Below are 21,671 nucleotides of genomic sequence, written 5' to 3'. Positions count from 1 at the left end.
AAGCACGCGTCAAAGGTATAATTCTTCTTCTTAATCTTGTTTGATTAAGTTTAATATGCTTGTTAATTTTTTTAATTAAGTGGCGGGTCTTGGTGGGTTTCCTTCCGCGTAGTGCCGGGTCACTACGAAACCCTACACTGCTTTAGCTAGAGCTTTCACCCTCATAGTATGAAAATTTTGACTTCTTGTTAAGGCATTTAGAGAAATACAAGGATCCTGAGTGATATCCTCATCCAGCTCTTCTAACTGGATCACAGCAACATCTATCTCATCCAGCCCTGGAATCTTAACCGTAAACAGTTGTGGTTCCTTAAACTGGCATTTATGATTCCTATTATAAGGAGCATCACAATAGTAGTACAGACCCTTAGCAATTTTACTAGCTCTCACATCAGCAGGTACATATTTTGTTTTTGAGTAGGGTGTTTTCTAAAAGGGTTTAGTGTTTGGTGCAGGAAGGGTGAGAGGTTTAATTGGTGGTGTGGGAAGTAGGGGTGGTTTCGAAGAATAAAACTATGTTTGGATAGACATAAATGGAGGGAAAGGAAGAGAAGAGAAATGGAGGGATGCATCCTCTCTTGTTTGGATATCTAATGCAAGGAGGGAAGGGGAGGGAATTAGAAGGATCCATTTTCCTTCCACTTTTAATAAATCAAATCCCTCCATTGTTGGAGAGATTTGGAAGGAAAATGGAAGGTCTCCTTCTCCCTCCCCTCACCTCCCTTTACCTTCCCTCTTTTTCCTTCTCCTCCCTTTCCTTTCATTATTGTTATCCAAACATAGTGCAAGTTGTCAAAGGGTTCTGGTAAAGTTTAGCTGTAAATGGTTTCACAGATTTTGGAGAGTTTCAGCAATTGACTCATCCTGCAATCTAGCATATTCTAATGCAGCCATTACAGTTTGAGGTTTAAAGGCTCTAACAAATGGTTTGTTTCACGCTTAAGACCCCCAACAAAACTTTCCAGCAAATACTTCTCAAGCAAGGCATAGCTATTTTGCAACATAATAGCTTTCAAATTCTCAAACTCATCTATATAAGACTCAATATTACCAATTTGCTGCAATTTATTAAATTCCTCCAACACATTTACACCTACTTCATCCTTAAATCTTCCATTTATATCAATAACAAAATCGTTCCAATCTACTGTAGATCTAGTAGAGAAATAGCCAGATACCCAATTTTCAGCTTTAGCAATCATGTTAAGTGATGCTAAGTCTACTCATTTGGACTCTTACAAAGAGTAAAATACTTGCAACATTTCTTAATCCACAACCTAGGGTTACTACCATCACATTTAAGAAACTCAAGTTTAGTTATATACCCCAATTTAGGTTGATTGAATCGATCCTTAGGTGTCCTAGCTTCTGCCATATTGTCCTTAAGTGATTGCATCATTTGCATTAGGGCCTCGAACTTCTGAGTTGAAGCTAGATTTTGAGCGTCAAGCCTATTTTCCAATGCCTGCAGATGAGCTTCCATTTTCGTCACCCGACTGGTAACTGTTGGTGCCAGAATGTTCAAACACAGAGAGAGCAACGGTGGCTTTGATACCACTAATAAGGGAGGTTTAGGTAGCTGAATGAGCTATTGAAATAATCAAGTAAAACTCAGGAGCAGAATAGAGAAATGGAGGAAATATAGAAGAAGAGAGGAAGAAGAAAGAGATTTGGAGAGAGAGAGAGAGAATTAAGATTTGTAATTATCATTATGCCTTGATTATTATAACCACTAATCTTTTATACCAGCTCGGCTGTAACAAACTCAAACAATAAAACAACTTTGTAACAAACTAGGAAAACGAAAAAAAGGAAATGGCTAACAAAATTTCCCTCCAACACAATCATTTGCAACAATCATTCAATTACTCCCTTATCAGCACATGGTGGTGTGTCCGCGGTGAGAAGCTTCAAAGTTAATTCCGATAACTTGATACATGCACCTCTTTTGGCATGGTCGTAGTGTTGTTCTTGTCTGCGTATACTGCCTCAAAGGTTTAGTGAAACGCGATGAGCTTGGCAGTGTAGTGCGCCTATATACCAGTGGTAAAAAACTTGGGTTTAGTAAAAAGTTTTATTTTTTTGTTGTCAAAAGGTTGTTGTGATCCAAATATTATCCCAGCCGGTCTTTGAACTAGCCTTCTATCACACGAGAAGCTATCTAAAAAGTTATTAAAAAATGAAGAGAACACGATTGTATTCAATCTTCGAGAATGCCTAAATTCAGTTCAAGAGAGTGACAAGTTGCATAAAAGCAAGTCATCATGTTGTTCTTGAGGGTAATTCTAAATCCAAAATGGATTTTGCCTTCTCTCCGAGTGGTATACAAGTGAATCATGCACGCCATCATATTGTTTGTAGAATGGATTTCCAATTAGTTTGGAGAAAGGTCATGTTCTTCCTACTACTAAACAAGAAAATGAAAACATTCATCATTTGGAGCCCAAATATTGAGTTAATAACCTAAGAAGGCGAGGTTCCTCTATTATGGTCTCGGCAAATTCTTAGATGCACCGTAGTGCATCTAAGCTAGCTGCACCACAATTACTATTTATATACAAAAACACACATATCCCGTACCATATACTACTTTTTCTCCTTGACTCCTTCCTTGTTCAATCTTCTTCCTCCTTATTTCTCATGTATATGTTTCATTCCCTCTTTTTCTAATTTTTTCCTTGATTCCTAATTTTGTTTGAAGATTTATCTCTCCTCTGTTTTTGACATTGTCATCTTCTTTAAACTTTATCTCTCTCCTCTATTTTCTATAATTTCGTTGATTTCGTGATGAATTTAATTGGTATTCTTGAAGAGAGTGTTAATTCAAGTTAGTTTATGTTATTGATTTATAATTTAGTTTAATTAGGTTATATTTTCTAGATTTTTTTATTGATATTTCATATATAATTTTGTGTATTTTGTAAATTTGGAGTATGTAATAAATATCAATTAATTGTAGTAATTTTCTCTCCTCTCTCTCTCTCTCTCTCTTTCTCTCCCTCTCTCCCTCCCTCTCTCTCTCTCTCTTTTTTTTTTTTTTTTTTTTGTATTCTTTTGATTCCTAATCTATCATGTTAAAAATTGATAATTATTTTCTCTATGATGAACCAATATTAGATTTAAGTGGATTTTCAAATTTTTAGTGTTAAAGCAATTACAATCGAATTTGTGTATAGTTTCGATAAAAAAAAAATGAATACATAGTACTTTAAAAATGAACATTTTGTACACTAAAAATGAACATTCAGTACATAAAAAATGAACATATTTAAACAATTTATTTTATATTTATTTTTCATTAATAATTTTGTACAATGAATTTAAACTTATATAAATATGTGAAAATCATGTTCATTTTTAAAATACTAAATATTCATTATTTTTTTGACGTGTTCATTTTTGTACGTGTTCATTTTATTTAATGAGCTCATATATTTTTATGAAATGTTCATTTTATTAGGTAAGGTCCAGCAAGTCTATGATTGTATGATAAATGTTCATATTTAATAAACTAAGTGTTCATATTTCTTTTTTACGTGTTCACTTTTTATTACTAAATGTTAATTTTTTATTACTAAATGTTCATTCTTTTTTTTATACGTGTTCATAGTTTTTTTTTTTTTTTTACTAAATGTTCATGTTAAGGCTGTGGTTCAGTAATAATATGATTGTATGATAATCATATTCATTTTTAATATACTAATTAATAAGATTTTTTAAAACATATTCACTCATTAGTACTAAATATTCATTTTTTTATTATTGAATGGTCATTTTTTTTTTACGTGTTAATAACTTTTAACTAAACGTTCATTTATAGGGCGTGGTGCAGCTATCGTAGCTGCACCAGGTTCTAGCTAAGACCTATTGTATGGTCTCAAAGAAAGATTATCTTTTAATGGAGCAAGCAAAGGCCTACAAGGCTACAAGTTTTCCAACTCAAAGTTGGAGCCTTCTTCCAAGTCGCAGTTATTACATCATCGAAAGAAGTTAAAATTCAACTATCAAAGATGAGAAGGAAAGTGAGGAAGAAGATGCAAAGGTTAAAGAAGTGGTCAAGACTCAAGATGAAGTCGAGATTTAAGAAGCAACCACCTCAGCTAGGATGTCGTACCTACATCTGCTAAATACCGATGAGAAACGGGCTAAAGGGAAGAACTACATTTTCAAGTCCCATTATAAAGCAAGAAATCTCAAGAGAAGTAATCAACACATCTCAAAGGTGATCATTCCTCCCTACTTAACATGATTGTGTACGTGCAGGAACCACACTTGTGTTAAAAAGCAAGTGTGGCACCCCCCCCCCCCCCTCACGAATCTCTCCATCTAATTGATGGAAGAAGTCTTCTTAAGAGTCTTTGGTTGTTTTAGAGTTAGTAATAGTTGCTTATTTCAAGTAATATGAGTATAGGAAGAAAGACTAGTCACTTTTTTTTAACAGTATTTGTACTGCATTATAAAAAATTAAAAAAACCGAAAAAGAGAAAGAATATTTTGATTTCTTTAAGTATGCTATTAAAATGAGAAGAATTAATGTGCAAAAATATTTCACTTAGTACGCTTATATTTCAACTAACTATACAAGCACCCGAAAAGTTTAGATAGTCGTTACAATTACAATTCCAAATTTGTACCGGTAGGTATTGACTATCGAGTACTCATAGGCTCTACAAAAAGTTTCCTAGAGATCAAAACTCCTTGGGCAAACCATCGCAATTGCCAAAACTACAGCTGATTTTTAACACAGGCTTTGTCGATCATTCCAAAGCACACACTCAGTTATGTGATTAACTCAAGATTAATCTCATGACAATATAACACTTCATAACAATTACAATCCCAGAGAATTACAGCTCCCCAGATTTGTATTGGTAGCTATTGAGTACTCACATGGCAGAGCTACAAAAATTTTCCTAGAGGTCTCAACTCCTTGGGCAAGCCATCAAAATTCCCAACACTTACATCCGACTGATAAAACAGGCTCTTTCGGTCTTTCCAAAGCACACTCTCAGCTATGTGCTCCTTACTTGGAGTCAGCATGACAAAGTTTGGGTCAGCCCTTTCATAGCTGAAAAAACAAAAGGTTCAGTCAGTAATTGCATAGTAATTCCTTTACTGATAAGCTAAGAATTGAGATAGCTTCTGCTGCAGCAGCAAACAGTAGACAAGAACATGTCACTTTCTGTGCAGATGACAAGGACCTAATGTATACCTTGCTTCTCTAAGATTTTCCACTCGGATGCCAAACCCAAAAGACGTATTTCCAACTGTATGATACCTGATTGCTGCAGAACCACCAAGGTCATGTTAAGCATCAGTCAGTTAAACTGAATAATTGGTGACAATTTGCATTGTCTAGAATATATCAAATGGAACATAAGTTAAGGAGGAGAATTATTTATTAATTGAAATACGTAATGAAAAAGAATATTTGGTGACATGAACAACTATCCTCTTCACTGAATATGGAATCATTTTAACAAAGTCAAAGACTTTCTCCTTTTCTTTTGGCTAAGACAATATGTAAGCTATACACATTCATGATTCTAAATATGGGATATGTCAGATATTGTCATTCATTACCTAGACAGAATACATACAAAATGCTTTATGCCATTATAAGTTTATCAAATTACAGACCCTAGACAGTGTTTCTTTTGTTCAGTTGACACTTATATTAAAATGTATCATACCTAAAGTGTATCATCAACAAAATTCATAACTAAACTAAAATTAAATCCAAATGACCCTGATCCGAACAGCCTACATACAAAAATTCATAACTAAACCAAACTAGGTAAAGTCTAGAATTGACTTGGTGCACAATAATTTATTGTGCACCCAACCATCTAGTATGTCATACGAAATGTGATTATATCATTACAAAAGTTATTATATCATCCAGAAACTGATTATGTAAATGTATCGTCCAAAAAGTGAATTTATCATTAAAAAATGTATGAAACAGTAATTAAATCATTCGAAAAATAATTACTTCCTCCGTTAAATATTAATTGCAACAAAGGGGTATTATTTGTGAGATATATAATATTCCTTTGTTGCAATTAATATTTAATGGAGGAAGTATATCATCCAAAAGATAATTATATCATCTCACTAAATTGTTTTAAATACAATTATATCATTCAAAATATGACTCACAATAAGATAATTATATCATGTAAAAAAGTGATTATATCATCCAGACTGTGAATATATTATTTGAGAGTATTAAATTTTGGGTCTATAATAATTTATTGTTGACCGGGTCCATACAAGGCCTGCTGACTAAACTAAATTAAGTTCCTGATCAAATTTTTTCTATATCACCAATGAACTTCCAGCTACTTACAGACAAAAATGTATGATACCTGCCACAGATATAACAATGATACTGAGTTGTTTAACTAACTAATCGACTTACAACCCTTGTCAAAGTTTATAATTCTTTCAACACAGCATCACAAGAATTTTTTCTGTTTTTATCAAAACACAAACAAGGTTCACTTAGACATTTTACAAAGACTAAGATAACTTGTTTGACTTTATATAAAATAAAAAAAAAAAATTAATGTAGATAATCAACTAACCTTTTATGGGTCAATTAAGTTATAATACTTCCTCTGCTTTTTTATATTTGCAACAAACCTTTTTGGCACGATATTTAAGGAAGTGATTTGAAAAGATAAACAGACGAATTAAGCTATAAAATTTAAACCATAACAATTTAATACTTTTTTTCTTACTGGTGATAAAATTAAACCAATTAATTTATCTGTTTACACGTGAGCTTAGTATAAATAATTAGATCTCATCTTTGTAGCAATCTGGCATGAATATGAATGAGCCTAACTAACAAAAAATTCATGCTGAAGATCCATCAATAAGTACTGAGACTTGTGACAATATACACACATTATGAACCAGCATATAAAATGCCACCAGATTATGCCAAATATCACTGTAAAGCCCTCCACCCAAAGCTCCTTTCTTCCCTGGATTCTTTATTTTCAAAGTATCATAAATCTGACTTTCATGTATTAATTATCCAACAAAGAGGGAAATAAGATGTAATAGAAGGTGGTTTTGTATAAAGTACCTGAAAAGCTAATAGTGAAAGCAGGCTTCCACCATGACTTGAATGCCAATGACAAAGTAGAACTTAGAGGTCCCACCTTCCCCTGCATTGTCAACTCATTATACTAACATCAATACACATATATACAGTCATGTACCTTTAACGACAACTAATACATATTCTCATCACTAAAAGTGATTTGATCATGTACCTTAAACAAGAAATTTTTGTTTGCCTGCCAAGATGCTGCTACTTGAAATGTAGAATTCTGAGATTTATCTGATGTATTGTTATCCTCCAAGCTGCAATGGAAACAACAACAGCAACAGCAACAACAAGAACGATTAATGAGCTTGGGTACACTAAGAAAAACCTCTTAAACTAGTGACCAACTTAGATTACCTTGTCTTGAGCTCAAAACCAAAATCTAAGTAGTTTGTAATTCCAATTATTTCATTTTCTTCAAATGGATTCTGTACCTGCTCAATGGAAATAGTGTATAACTTAGTGACTAGAACAAACAAGGTCTTAGAATTAAATCTTGCAGAAGGAAACTATAAATATGGACAAGGTGGATAAAACATACCTTTCTTTGGACAACAAAATGTTGGTAGAATGAGGAAACAAACTGCAATAGATAAACGAATTCATGTTAAAGTTTTAGGATTAGAATACATCAATGTAATTTACAACAACGCTTTGTTGACAATGTCATCAAGAAACACAGATTCTCAATATTGGTTGCCAAACCTACGATCTTGTAGCTTCAATGCCAATGATTCATCTCCAATAAGAGAATTCATACGGTCATAATTTCACAAAAATAGAAATTCTTGACAAATTTAGTTTTGTTTTACCTGGTAGTAGACTATGGGCGTGTTTGGTTAAGAGATTTTTGGAGTAAAAAGTTATTTGACCATTTTACAAAGCTCTTTGGGTGTTTGGTATAGAGCTGTTTGAAAGAGTTTTTTGGATCCAAAAAGCTCTTTTTCCAAAAGCTCATATGAGGTTTTTGGAGTAGAGTGAGGCATAAAGTGCATGGTAGAGTGAGAAAATTTCTAGACTTTATAGCTTGGGATGTGAATTTTTAATGACCAAACATAGGAAGTAGATTGCAAGTAGGTGGTCCATGAAGGGTGTTCTGTAGCATGTAAAATTTGAATTACCAAAAAAATTTGCATTTTCAATTGACATTTCACTCTGAAAATATTCCATACAAATATCTATTTCGATCCCCCTTTTGAGGTGCATTTTTCTTCATACATATGAAGGCACAACAGAATATATCTTCGTGTTTGGAAATCAGCTTTTAGTTATTTTGACTAGATGTTAGTTAGCCCAATAGCTGTTTGCATTAGCTAATTTAGCTGTTTGTGTAAAAGTGTTTGGTAAATAGTTGTTAGCTATTAGTTGTTTCAGTGTATAAACAACCAAAAAGCTAAAAGCTCTTTCTCCGTACAATGGGAGAGGATTGTCAAAGTTATTGTGGGATTTACATAAGCTTCATGGATTGCCCATTCATGGGAAAAGTTGTGATAACATTGTCCCCCATCATGCAATATTGATAGCACAAGATGATAACGGTGACCAATATATCTAGAGGTTGTGAGCAATCTGTTTTCTTCTTATCGCCATCGTAGGTATCAAAAAGAGAGGTTTCAGTTCAGTTTAACAATGGATAAATTATTGGTACTAAGGAGGAAAAGATGTGTCTGCTCATCCCCCCACCAAAAAAAAAAAAAAAAAAAAAAAAAAAAAAAAAAAACTACGAATGACCTTGATGGAAAGTTATCTCCCACACTAACACTGCGGATGGAGGATGAGTCATCCATGTTTAAACATTAGGAAAGAAACTACACTGTTGCTTTCTTGTTCAGTTGGTTGTGTATGTTTGTACTTCTATAGTGTGATGATTAATACACCAAACACTTTTGAGACAGCAGCTTTGATGGCTTGAGGTTAGACCTTTATCTAGCAGTTCTTGACGGCATTTATCATCGTCTCAATGGCATTTTGGGATTTTTAAAACCCTCTCAACTTTTATTTATTTATTTGGCTTATTACCTATTTGGTTGGCTCACATATTTTTTGGCGCTCACCATGATGTGGAATACCCCAACTAGACCCCATAATGACCTTATTCTCGTTGTATTTTGAGAATATCGATGTGCTAGCTCTCATACACGAACCACAGCCAGGGTAGGATACGTTATAATGAACATGAACATGAACAAGAATGTTTTATTGTTTGATAATTGGAAATTGGAGCTAGAACAACTGTTAGGTTTCGTAGAGTCCGACTCTACGCGGAAGAGAAACCCGCCCAAGACCCGCTCACTAATTAAAGCAACTAAATATTTAATCACATAATTAACAACATAAAACAGAGAAAGAGAAAAGACGTTCTTACCCTTGACGCGTGCTTCGCTTGAACCCGAGCTCTTACTTGAAAAGCTAAACCTCGCAAGCGTGACGATCTCCAACGGCTTGTACCCACGAACCCGACCCGAACGGTCTTAGTCCCGAAGGTTAGTCGGGACTTGACCAAATAAAACTTAGAGTATTACGAACTTAAGGTTTTCTCACTTTACTAACGAGATGCCTTTTTAATTCCACTCAAGTGTTCTTCCCAAAACCCAAAACTTGAGTATTTATAGGGAAATGAACCTTGATTTCCCATAATGGGAGGAGAGGGAGAAGGTGAGGACCACCAAGGGAGGGGGCCAACCCACCTTGCTCCCCAAGCCAAAACACCAACCATTGGTCCCCACCTTGAGCGGGTGTCAACGCCACTTGGCTGGCTGGCAGCTTGCCTTGGCTGCCTGCCAACTGGCGCATAGCACCAGGCTGGCAGCCCGCTAGCCAACTAGCACATCTCCGGCCAGCCCGCAACACATGCACAGCCGGCCAGTGCGCATGCATCACTGCTGCTTAGTGCGTGCTGCTAGGCGCTGCTGTGCAAGGCTGCTGCTTGCTAGCACACACGCATAGCCCAGCATGCCCGGCACGCTGCTGGCTGGTGCGTGGTGTTGTGCGATATGCGTGGCTGCGATGAGCTAGGTGCCAAGCCCTAGCACGCTAGCAAGCACGCAAGGCACCATGCCTGTGTTGCTTGCGATAGCAAGGCCCAGCAAGACTAGCATGCTGCTGTTGCGAGCTAGCGATGGGCTTGATGTGTGGCCTAGCATGCTGCGATGGCCAGTGCTGCTATGCTAGCACGCCCATCCATACATAGCCACACCACACGCATGCATGCATCTTGCGATGCTTGTGCCATGCGATGTGCGTGTGCTACGGGATGCTAGGCACGCATAGATTGGGACCTCGCCTAGCCTAGCACTCACATGGCTAGGCCAATGCGAGGCTACGGCTAGGCTCAAACTTGTTGCTTGTTTGATTTCACGTCTCGTCGAATTCTAAATTCGACTCGACTTGCGACACTCGGTCTCGACGCTCTAAGCTCGATATTCGACGTCTTTTTTCGTAATACTCCGAAAACTCATCTAATCCTTCGGATTGATTCATCATCTTAGATCGGTTGTTCGATTGGGTTCGACCCGAAGGGTTCAGTCAAGATTAAGCTGAAATATTAATTGTAATTAATATTACTGATTGAAAGCAGCCTCCACCTAGGCATTCCGATCACTTGACCTCGCTGAAGAATTAGCTTTCTAATAATTCTGAACCCTCTATCAGAATAATACACTTGTTGGAAGGACACCATTCCTTTCAACAACTAAGCTATTTTATCTCTCTTTGTTCTAGCTAACTTCCTTTTCATTCAGATGATACCTATTAAATAGAGTTTGAGGTAGGAGATGATGTGAAGTTTCTCTTACTAGCAGACCCTATGAGAAACTTGCAGCCCGTTTTTATGGGCCATTCAAGGTGCTGCAACGTGTGGGAAAGGTAGCGTATCGGTTACGATTACCCGAAGGGAGTAATATCCACTCTGTCTTTCATATTTCGCAATTAAAGAGGGAAATTGGGGCTGCATCAGCTCATCCCACATTACCAGTTGAATGCTGAATTGGAATTAAAGGTAGAACCGGAAGCATTGTTGGGGTTAAGGCATAAGTGCAAGGGTCAAACTACCATACTTGAAGTGCTGATGAAGTGGCGTGGATTACCAGATATTGAAGCAACTTGGGAGGACTTCACAGTCATGAACCAGCGTTTTCCTTCCTTTCACCTTGAGGACAAGGTGAAACTTTTTTTTTTTTTTTTTGGGGGGGGGGGGGGGAGAGAGTATTGTGATGACTCAGCAACCGTTGGCTGTGTACACCAGGAAGAGGCACCGTAACCCACACTCAGCAGCAGCAGCAGACCAAGGCAAGACAAGAGGGTCAGACCTCCAACCGAGGAGAGAACAGGACACCAATTCAGAGATCGAGGTCAAAGCTACTTAAGGAAGTCTTTGGGATCAGCACCGAGAGTCAACTCAACATTTTGGAGTAAGAAAAGAAAAGCAGAAAAGCAAATGAACTAGAAGACAAATACCATTAAGAGATTACTTGTAATCTGATTTGTATATATAAAGAATAGGGTAGGAAAGAAAAGGCATGTCTTTTGAATATTGAAAACATTAGAGTGAGATAGGCAACCTCAAGTTGCTTAGAGATTGATAACCTAAAGTTATCTTGCTTAGAGAGTGATAGCCTAAAGCTATCTTGTGAACTGCTATCTTTTGTATTGCTGCCTGGAACCCTTGGTTAATGAAATCAAGCTTGCTTTCTGCCATATCCATGTGTGTGTGTGTTTTGTGATTGATCCAGGAAGAAAGTCAGTCTATTTCATTGCGGTATTGGGATTTGATTAATTTGAAGGTAGTCAATCTGCAGTGTTGGTCCCTAGCCTTTCTCCAGATTGGTGTGTGATCTTACAACCCAAATATTCAGCTTTAGTAGTCTAAAGTGACATTTAATGATCTTATAGACAACTAGACAAGGTTAACATCCTTTGTGTCCCAGAAGAAGAGTCAAAGACATGGAAATGAAACCAGAAATCAAGACAATTTCCCCAAGAAAGAAAATTCTAAAATGACAATGAGTAGAAATGTTAGCAAAGGAAAGAGTTCTAGTAGTTAGTCTCTGATGTCGATTACAAACATAAGCGAAGAAGTACAAAGCAACCAAACTTTGTTGATGTAGAGGGTAACAAATTATATTGTGCGGATTTTTTCAACAACTTCCCATATTCCCTACTTTCCCCATTGGTATACATCTAGTAAGCTTCATCTCTTTTTTCCCTCTTTTAAACATTATCAACATTTTTTTTTTTTCCAACAAACTTTGTGTTCCATTCTCATTTATCATGTAACCTTGCAAAAGAAACAAACAGGAAAGCAAAAGAAGGACCCCCTTCCCCCTCCTCGTTAAATCCTATTGCTCAGCATTACAATACAGTAAATACGCTGATTTGGGAGTATTAAAATGCAAAAGTAGTGAGTATTGGTACGAAAGTATTAATACGAAATACGCGGGGGTTAAGGAGTATTAGGTAAACCCGAGCGACACCCTATCCTGAGGTGACCTGAAGAGGTTCCCATGGTGGCATGGTGTAGCAAGGTTTCCTGAAGAGTGATCCACATCCACTAAAGCTTAAGGTTGAGTTTTATGTTTGTTCAGTCAATACCTATCTTGCTCTAGAAGAAGCTGCAGTAAAGCAACAAAGATACTAACCTGATTTGAGGTGCAGAAAAAGCAAGAGCTTTGAAGGCAACAAGACATCACAATCTCAGGTAAAGTAGAACACCTTAAGCTTAAATAGCTAGAGCTTGTGAAGAGAAGAATCGTTTGATATACTTCCTTCTAGTACGAAAATTTTAAGTCAAAGGTTTATGATTTCTATGTGAATTAGAAATAAGGTTCATGCCTAGATAAGGTCGACATCTATAAGGTTCATGCCTTGATATTAAGTGCGAGATTTTATAGAAGGTCGCCATCTTTAAGGTTCATGCCCAAATATCAAATGTGAGATATTATATAAGGTTGACATCTTTAAGCCCAGGTTCTATATTAGTTCAACAATATATTGTTAAGTTTGACTGTTTGAGAAGTCAGTCATATCATGTGAACTGCAAGAGCAAAAGTCACTTTACCAATATCTAAACCTAAAACTATTTTAGAAATGATACCCCATTAGTTGAGATTAATATGAGTTAAACCATAGTACAAATAAGAACAACAGCAATAGTCAGGATCAGTAGTATATATATTTTCTATATCTGATAAAAATTTAGTAATTAAATCAAATACTTCCAATTTATCTAGATTTCTGATTGAACTTTTCTAGATTCTTTTAGTTATTTAAGTTACCAAATCTGAGCCTAAACACTTCAAAGGTGTGAATAAAATATAAGACAGTAACTTAGTAAGATACACCTATTTGCAAGTAAATCATACTCAGATTACTACATTGAAAAAAAGTAGCAAATCCCAGACTTAGATGATATACACAAAAGGAGCACACAATATGATCACACTGATGATAATACTTTTCATACCTGAGAGCTATTTGCAAGTTCTAGACAAAAATTGAAAGAAGGGCTTAGTGGGCTGCCTGATCCCAATCCATAGCCAACTGCATAGCTCCAGTTCTTCGGATTTTTGAAATTTGAATCATCTTTGGTTCCAGCTGATAATTTTAATACATACTACTCATCAAATACCATGCTGATTGTCTAACATGTAAAATTTAAATAAAAACAACGTAAACTGATGACTGACATTTACAAAACTTTTAGTCTAGAGAATTTGGTAGAATTTAGTAGTTTATGTTAACTTTGTAGTAAGTTTATAGTGTCCTTTTACTCGTTTCTTGCTAATGTGTGTCAAATGTTGTAAATGCTTGTATTAGCTCCTTTTTATACTTATGTTCACCACTTCTACTCAAATCTGATGCTTTCAAGGTGTTTCTAATTTGTAGGAACATTGGAGGATGAATGGCTTAGGTGTATACAAAGAAGCTAAGGAACTTAGCAAAGGAGAAGTAGCAAGACGAAAGGACAGTGAATCTGTAACAATAATTAATCAAAAGTTACTAAATTGTGACTTCTATGGTACTTACATAGTTGTTCATACTGCATTCCGGCAGTAAGTCTACCCATCTTGCTGACCAACCAAGCATTTTTAGGAAGCCCATCAGACACTGCAAGAAAGAAAGATACATAATGGAACACTGATCATGAATAATTCAAGTAATGGTTTCAGCTGATATAACTTAAGCATGGAGATTCCCAATTTATCATCATTGAACAAAATTCTTAAAAAGCATGTGGTCCAAACATGCAGACAGGATAATAAACAATACATAATTGACCCTGCTGAAGCAAACAGCAGAATGGTATATAGAAATGCGTAGTAAGCAAAAACAAAAGCGAAAAATAGATCTCTATCAACGAAGGAAAATGAGAAATCATTTCCACAGAAAATTAATGCCTCCTTTAAACTTATACAGTAATTGGCCCGGTTGGGATATCCTTCCTACATGGGATGCCAAAATAAAAATTAAAAAAATAAAAAACAGAGAGAAAAGGGGGATGATGAATGACAGTATGGGAAGGCAATTAAAATTCTTATATCAAGTTGCATTGAGACGTATGCTGGCAGCCACATTCTTGAAATTAACAGAATAGAATATTCATGAACAGCAATAGTTTAAAAGAGCCTAATTGTTCATGAATGACACTGATTCATGAATCAATACATGAAGCATGAACACAAAATCAATATATCAAGCATGAATACAAAGTGTTCATGAATTTTGTCCCATTATCTCAAAGTTTATGTTATTTAATCACATGTTTCTCCTTTCCTTTTATCTCCTTAACACTCTTTTAAAACTCTCTTAAATTTGATTTGTATACTCTTTTAAACTTTTATTCAATCGATTATCTAGTTATGCTCTTGTTTCTTTTCAAACGGTTCCTTATGATGATTTATGTTGCCGAATGCCGATCCCAAATCATTTCGGGACTAAGGCTTTGAACATGGCTAGGTGCAATTCCCCAGCTTAGGATGGAAGAGTCTAGGAGCTCTTTTTTCCATACATGGGAACCTTAGAGGGCTTTGGCATCCACAACAAGCACTGTGAGAACGTCTCTAAGAATGAAAGCAGGTCACAATTAAAAGTGAGGAACTTTTCTAGAGTTAGTAAGCGTCAAATACAAGTATAAATTACTGAGAGGGAAATATTGTTATCCATCCGATTTGTGTGAAGTCTTGTAATCCTACTATCATCTTATAATGGAAGAGTTGGACTATTAGTCTCACAGTATTATCCAGATTTTGGGTTTTCCGTGCAACCAAAAATTCTTGTGTTCCTTTGAGTACTTCATTTTATACTTGTTTTTATTTTCATTTTAACTGCACAAAGAGGGAAATTTATAATTTTTCCTAACATCTACCAAAAGGCGTAAAATTTAGGCCAAAAAAATTCTGGACATGACTCACTGAAATTCATTAAATTAGTTGGTAATATAAGTCACATACTAGGGAATGTAGTATCAGTCAGCCCACAAGACAGATATTCTGAGCCATATCTCAATCCCATAATACCATAATCTTCAGGTGATATCCTGCACAAACACCAAGTTCTTTAGAGAAACATTCAAAATTTACTTTCACACTCAGATTCTGAAATACAGTAACTTTCAGAAAATACCTTCTCTTTGATATTAATGGGATGATTCCAAAGGCTCCAAATCCATATTTAGGATAAAACGCAGATGACCGTATCCGTAAAACCCTAAAAGAAATATATATACCATTTACATATTTGATTCTAGAACACAAAAGGATGTACAAAATACTCCAGTTCCATAGAACTTGTCAACTTTTTGAAAGAGAAACATTCAGAAAAGTCATAGTTGGGATTTCTTCCCCACCTATTCGAGGTAAAGAAGAATAAACAGGTTTCAAATTAACAAAGTGAAAAATTTTTGGGCAACTAAGAAAGGAATACACATCAAGTTCTATAGGAAAAAAAATACTTACGGATCAGTGTTTGCAACAAAAAAGTCAATAAATGTATGTGGATCATCAACATCACTGCTTGGCAGAGGAAGAAGCAAAAATAATCAGTTAATTCATATTAATTAGTATATATTCCTAACATATACTTAAAACCTGGTATTTGGAATAGATATATCGTACCTTTGCCAACGAAACTGTGCATTACATACAACATTTTCCTTAGACTTGTGATCAAGAGGACCAGAAACCTACTGATAGTTAAGAAATCAACCATAAATCAACCATAATCACATCCATTGGTCAAAATCCATTTATTAATGTGGGAAGAGATATTTTACCATTAATATCAAAACAAAAGCTGAGCTTAAATGTTAATTTCAAGTGCTAACATCTCAGTTGTTGAATAAAATTGTTTGATTAACTATTTAGAAGATAGGGGAAACCTTAGCATGAGAAGATACCATTTTGCAAACAAACACAAGATTCACACGTTGGTAGTTAATTGATTATTGAGCATAACAACAGAACATAATTATAACATCATAAAAATTCACAACGTGATCACATGATTACCACGATTGTCCAGATCAAAATTAGCCAGTTTGAATTAATATGAAGAAAGACAATAGAAAATTAAAACTCTCTATATGTGGATGTAATAGCTATATATATCAATACCCACTTTATATTCTTTGAGAAGAATATAAACTAATACTAATATCAGAATAACTACCAAAATTCCAAAATGGATGTGTATAATTAGTTAAGGAAATGTTACAATTGATCCACATGGAGAGGAAGTCGATAACACAACTAATGTAAAGAAAATTTTAAAATGGATTTCTCCCTTTATAAAAAGTATCATTTCACCATTATCCATTTATGTATTCACTTTTTTAATCAATCAACCCACACCATCTTCCTTTATTATTCACTTTTAATCAACCAAATACCACTATCTTCTTTTAATATTCACCTTTAATCAGCCAAATCCCACCATCTAATTAATTTATTCACCTTCCTAAAACTTGTGCAAAAGACAAATGGTTTATTTCAGAACTAAGGGAGTAATGAAATTTCGACAAAGTAACTGCACACGTTTAGAAGGATACTGTTGCAATTAAATCAACATGAGGGTCATCCAATGGCTTTAGCAAGATTCTTGTACTAAAATTCCTTGCTTCATCAAAGTAATCTTCAAAAAGACATTTCAAAGCAAGCTTTCCAAATAACATATTATACGAGGATTCTAGCATCCTGCATCAAGATAAATGTAAAATAAATAATTAAACAAATAAGGCTTGTCAGCCAAACGTATTTTAAGACATCAAGTTGTTTAACTTGAATTCAATTAAAACCATTCAAAAAAGATTCCCCTCTATATAGACACCTATGGTGCATGGAAACGCTCATGAAGGTTACACTTCCTAGTTGCAATTGGTAAGTATGATAACCAGAAAACTTGTAGAAAATTGGAGGATTTTATTTATTAATTTTTTTGAATCCATTAGGGCCCAACATGTAGGTACGTCTTTTAGAGTAACCTCTCTTTATATCAGCCTAACTTAGTTTGATGCAATCTTTTGGTCACTCTTCTATACTTGGTGTGTTTTCCAAAGTCACCTCAAGGAAAGTGAGTTGTAACAATTAAGCAACAAGAATTATTTTCATCACTTTGATGGTTGTACTAGACAGGTCACCGACTACTGTGAGGGTGGCTTGATGGTAACCTAATATTGCTACTAGCTACTCTCTTTGTGGAGCTGGAAATGACAGCACTCACCACCTCTTCTTTTTACCTGCTCCTATGCTGGTGCTGTTTGCAATTAGTCTTTGGACTATGATCCAGCAATCAATTGGGTTTAAATACTGTCAGATGTTCTTTTAAAGCAGGAATCCAAAAGGACTATATAATCACCGCAATAAAAGAGTTATGTTGGTAGCTTTTCATGGACTGTGTACTACACCTAGCTGCAGAAAATTTCTAAGATTTTAGGAATACTTGTAAACCTGTAGAGGCTGTTGCTAAACATATATTTCTTGAACCCTGGGAAAGGTAAATTCAATAAACCCATATCTTTTCCTTGTTGCTTGTGGGTGTTCCTGAACTCTTGGACATCTTGGTAACTCCTTTAGTATTTGTTCAACCTGTTCACTCCTCAAGTTTCAATAAATCTGTCACTCCTAACCCTTACCAGAAGGTGTAGCGAAGTTGAATGCCAATGTTCCTATGTAAGACTAGCTATTTGTGCTACTGATGTCTTGGTGGTCTGTTCTAAGCTTTTTTTCCATTTGAAAGGATGTATGTTAAGCTACATTATCATAAAAAAAAACTATAAATTTTTTTTTAAGAAAATTAAAAATATTAACACCATCTTCATTTACAACTTCTAAAAAACAATAGACGAAGTTTTCTAAAATTCATAATAAATATATTAGCTTGTTGTTTAGCTTTTGCGATTCACTCTTCCTAATTGAATGAAATTTTTTTTACATGATTCCCTTGTATTTTTATGCTAGACATTGGTATATATTACATAGAAAACTACTGATGTCATACAAATTTATGGAAGTTCATGAATGTATTTCCTAATCCTAGCTAAGTAGCTTCCTATCAACTGAGTTGTAGTCTATACGTAGTAAACAAGTCTCATTCTTCTGTATACAACTAAGGGTCACAATTCGTGAACTTATATTTCAATGTATGCAAACAAAAAGGACATAGAGCACTTATCATGGAAAATGAAATGACCTTAGGGGGTGAACTGTCTAAATTATCTAGCAATTCTAAGGTACCTTCTTACACTTGTGGAGCATACTTTCTTTAAGAAGTCTAGCAAGTTATCGTGAAATTGGTTTGTTGATATAGATTTATGTTGGATCATAACAATCTTCAATTTTCAAATATAATCAAATTGTTAAATTATTTCCTTGAAAATGATATAGTATGTGCAAGAAGCATCTCACAAGACGATCGTAGTTTTGCTGATGCCTAACTTTATTTTATTTAGTATGTTATCTAATTCTTAGATTCAAAAGTCTTGTAGAAATATTGATTCAAACTTTTTATATTTTTCTTGTTTTGTTGTTTTTCTACGAATGAGCCACAAGGGCAAAATTTGGTAAATATGCTACCAACTTCGAGATAGAAAAAAGTTAAGGTCAAAATGAATCAAAGGAGAGAGAAGAGGAACCCATTTTAGTCACCGAAATGTTAGTAGTTGCCTTTATGGCCGGTTTGGTAGCCGATCATAAACAATGGTAATGAGAAAGAATATGTATGTAAATTCGGAAAGAAAAGTGATGGTCATTCAAGATGATCCTAAACTGCCTATTTATATATATAAATTTTCACTCCCACCTAATACCACCTTTCAAGTTGTAATGGATAGTAATGGAAATACATGAAGAAAACACGTGCTTGGGGGATGAAATTGTGTTTATTATAGGTTTTTTTTTCATACTAAGTTACACTTAAAATTCATTCCCATTGCCGCAATTTATTACATACTACGAGCTGTTGTATTTATTTATTGATATAGAGTTGTATCAATGACTGCAATTGGCCCGAAATTGTCGTCACCGATTGTAATTTTGCCGAACAAGCCTGATACCCTCTTATCGGCCAATCCGATTGGTGGAGGCAGCGAGACAAAACAGCAGGGATCGCCATACAAGTGCACTATTTTGCAAATTACTTTCTACTTTTCCATGCAACATACTCAATTAACATCAAACAGAAACAAAGACATCTAAATTGACTGGAAGAACACAGATAACAACACACACATTCAAAAATACAGGCACACAAATAAATGATTAAGTTAGAGAAGAACATAACAATTAATCCAAATGTATAAAAGCTCAATAAGTAACTGATGGAACACAGAGTAAAATGAAATTGCAGAGAATATCAAAGAATACAAAAAAAAAATGAAGGTAAATCAAAGAATGAGACATTAAAAAGAAAAACTAAGTGTAAACAATGGGAAGAAGAGAAGGACCTGGTTCGTGCGCCAAGCGGAGGAAAATCGAAAAGCGGTGGGACTAACACCATCGGCGGAGGCGGTTCTTTGCTTGGCCACACTCCCATTTTGGTATGAGAATGAATGAGGAGAGATTCAGGAAGTGAGAAAATGGAGTATGTAATACACAGAGGTGGTGTCCGTATGTGGTGCCAACAAATGCTGCAAAATAATGAGCGCGCACTTTTACTTCGCCAGGCTTCTCTCCCAACCTTGGCAGGACGACTAGACGAGTATGACTAGTGGCACTGCCAAATCGGTTCGACAATTCGGGATGAAACGAGTATGTCATTGTACGTAACTTGAGTAAACGAGTTGGTTGACCACCTTAGAAACTACAAATCGCCTTCTACAAGGTCCTCTCCTAAACCAAACAACAATGGTTCAATCAATACCCCAACAATATAATTTATAGCAATACTAACTTATTTTAAAACCCCTTAAACCATTGAAATAATGCTTTTAAATTACTCACAATAGTCAAAGTTTATAATTCAATAGTTCAACTATAAGTCTATATGTTAAAATCATGAAAATATAGCTTATAACATAAAATTCCAACAACCTTAAAGTAAGGATTATAATCTGAAAATTTAGTTTAAGAATATAAAACAACCTCATAAACATCTCTACTTGATATACTCATTATATAGTAGGTTAGTATGTTAAAAACCTAAAAATCTATCATAAAACCATGATTTAAAACCTTTAAAACCAAGATTAAAAATCTGAAAATTTAATTTAATAGTAGAATGTATGAATACAACAATCTAAACTTAAAATATATAATTGCAATTCTAACTAGTTTCATAAAAACTCAATCGAACCTTCAAAATTCAATTAAACAACACTTTAAAACCTTCTTTTTTGCTAGAATTAAAAGATTATATATTATTCTAAAAATTTCCTACATAAATACATTAAAATACATACTTATTCATAAAATTACAGCAAGTTTCAAGCTTTATAAAAGTCTGAAAATTTATTTTAAACATTAAACCTTCGTTAAAAATCTAAAACTGCCCGAAAACCATATTTAGAGGCTGAATTTGGCCACGAAAGGGTACTACTTACTACCAAAAGTATTGAGTTTTGATTAAAACCTCATTTACACACGAAAAACACTATTATTTTGTAAAAATTGGACGAGTTAGAATCTAAACGTGATTAAAAATAAATTAAGAACGGAGTTCATAAGTTGATTACGCAAAACTGAAAATTTGTTTTTATGCTTAATTAATCATTAGAAATTCAATAAGAACAAAAGCCCCAAATTAATTGATCATTAGAACCCTAAAATCTCAATTTAACTAAATTAAAACCTAGGTATAAAATTACAATATCAAAAAATTAAAACAACAATTATAATCTGAAATTATTAGTTTAAAACATCAAAAACATGATTTTGATACTAAATAAACTATTTTCAAGCAATAAAAATTAAAACCCAAAAATCAATTACATAAGCTTTATGAAAATAATAAAAAAATAAAGGAGGAAGAAAATAAGACTAACCTTTTTGTGTGAGGGAATAATTTGGGGATTCATGGGGTATTTATTGGAGAGAATTGTAGGGTAGAATTGGGCCTCATG

General features: G+C 34.7%; 1 protein-coding gene across 2 annotated transcripts; it reads right to left on the bottom strand.

Moving 5' to 3' along the window:
- Positions 1 to 4,760: 4,760 nt before the first annotated feature.
- Positions 4,761 to 20,342, bottom strand: LOC110694828. 2 transcript variants are annotated; one of them, XM_021871995.1, is made up of 14 exons: positions 20,058 to 20,340; positions 17,166 to 17,310; positions 16,234 to 16,301; positions 16,075 to 16,128; positions 15,743 to 15,826; positions 15,571 to 15,656; positions 14,147 to 14,227; positions 13,584 to 13,714; positions 7,665 to 7,706; positions 7,481 to 7,557; positions 7,290 to 7,380; positions 7,100 to 7,181; positions 5,213 to 5,285; positions 4,761 to 5,068 (listed from the first exon to the last, which is right to left on the bottom strand). In XM_021871995.1, exons 1-14 carry the CDS (start codon positions 20,144 to 20,146, stop codon positions 4,900 to 4,902), a joined length of 1,272 nt encoding a protein of 423 aa, XP_021727687.1. In that variant the 5' UTR covers positions 20,147 to 20,340; the 3' UTR covers positions 4,761 to 4,899. The 2 variants fall into 2 exon arrangements, with proteins under 2 accessions (XP_021727687.1, XP_021727688.1); XM_021871996.1 differs by lacking the exons at positions 4,761 to 5,068; positions 5,213 to 5,285 and adding an exon at positions 6,908 to 7,002 and having other exon boundaries at positions 20,058 to 20,342.
- Positions 20,343 to 21,671: the final 1,329 nt, after the last annotated feature.

This window comes from Chenopodium quinoa, unplaced genomic scaffold (genome assembly GCF_001683475.1).
Source record: "Chenopodium quinoa cultivar QQ74 unplaced genomic scaffold, ASM168347v1, whole genome shotgun sequence".
NCBI classification, from domain to species: domain Eukaryota; kingdom Viridiplantae; phylum Streptophyta; class Magnoliopsida; order Caryophyllales; family Amaranthaceae; genus Chenopodium; species Chenopodium quinoa.
This window is presented reverse-complemented; position numbering and strand designations above follow the sequence as displayed.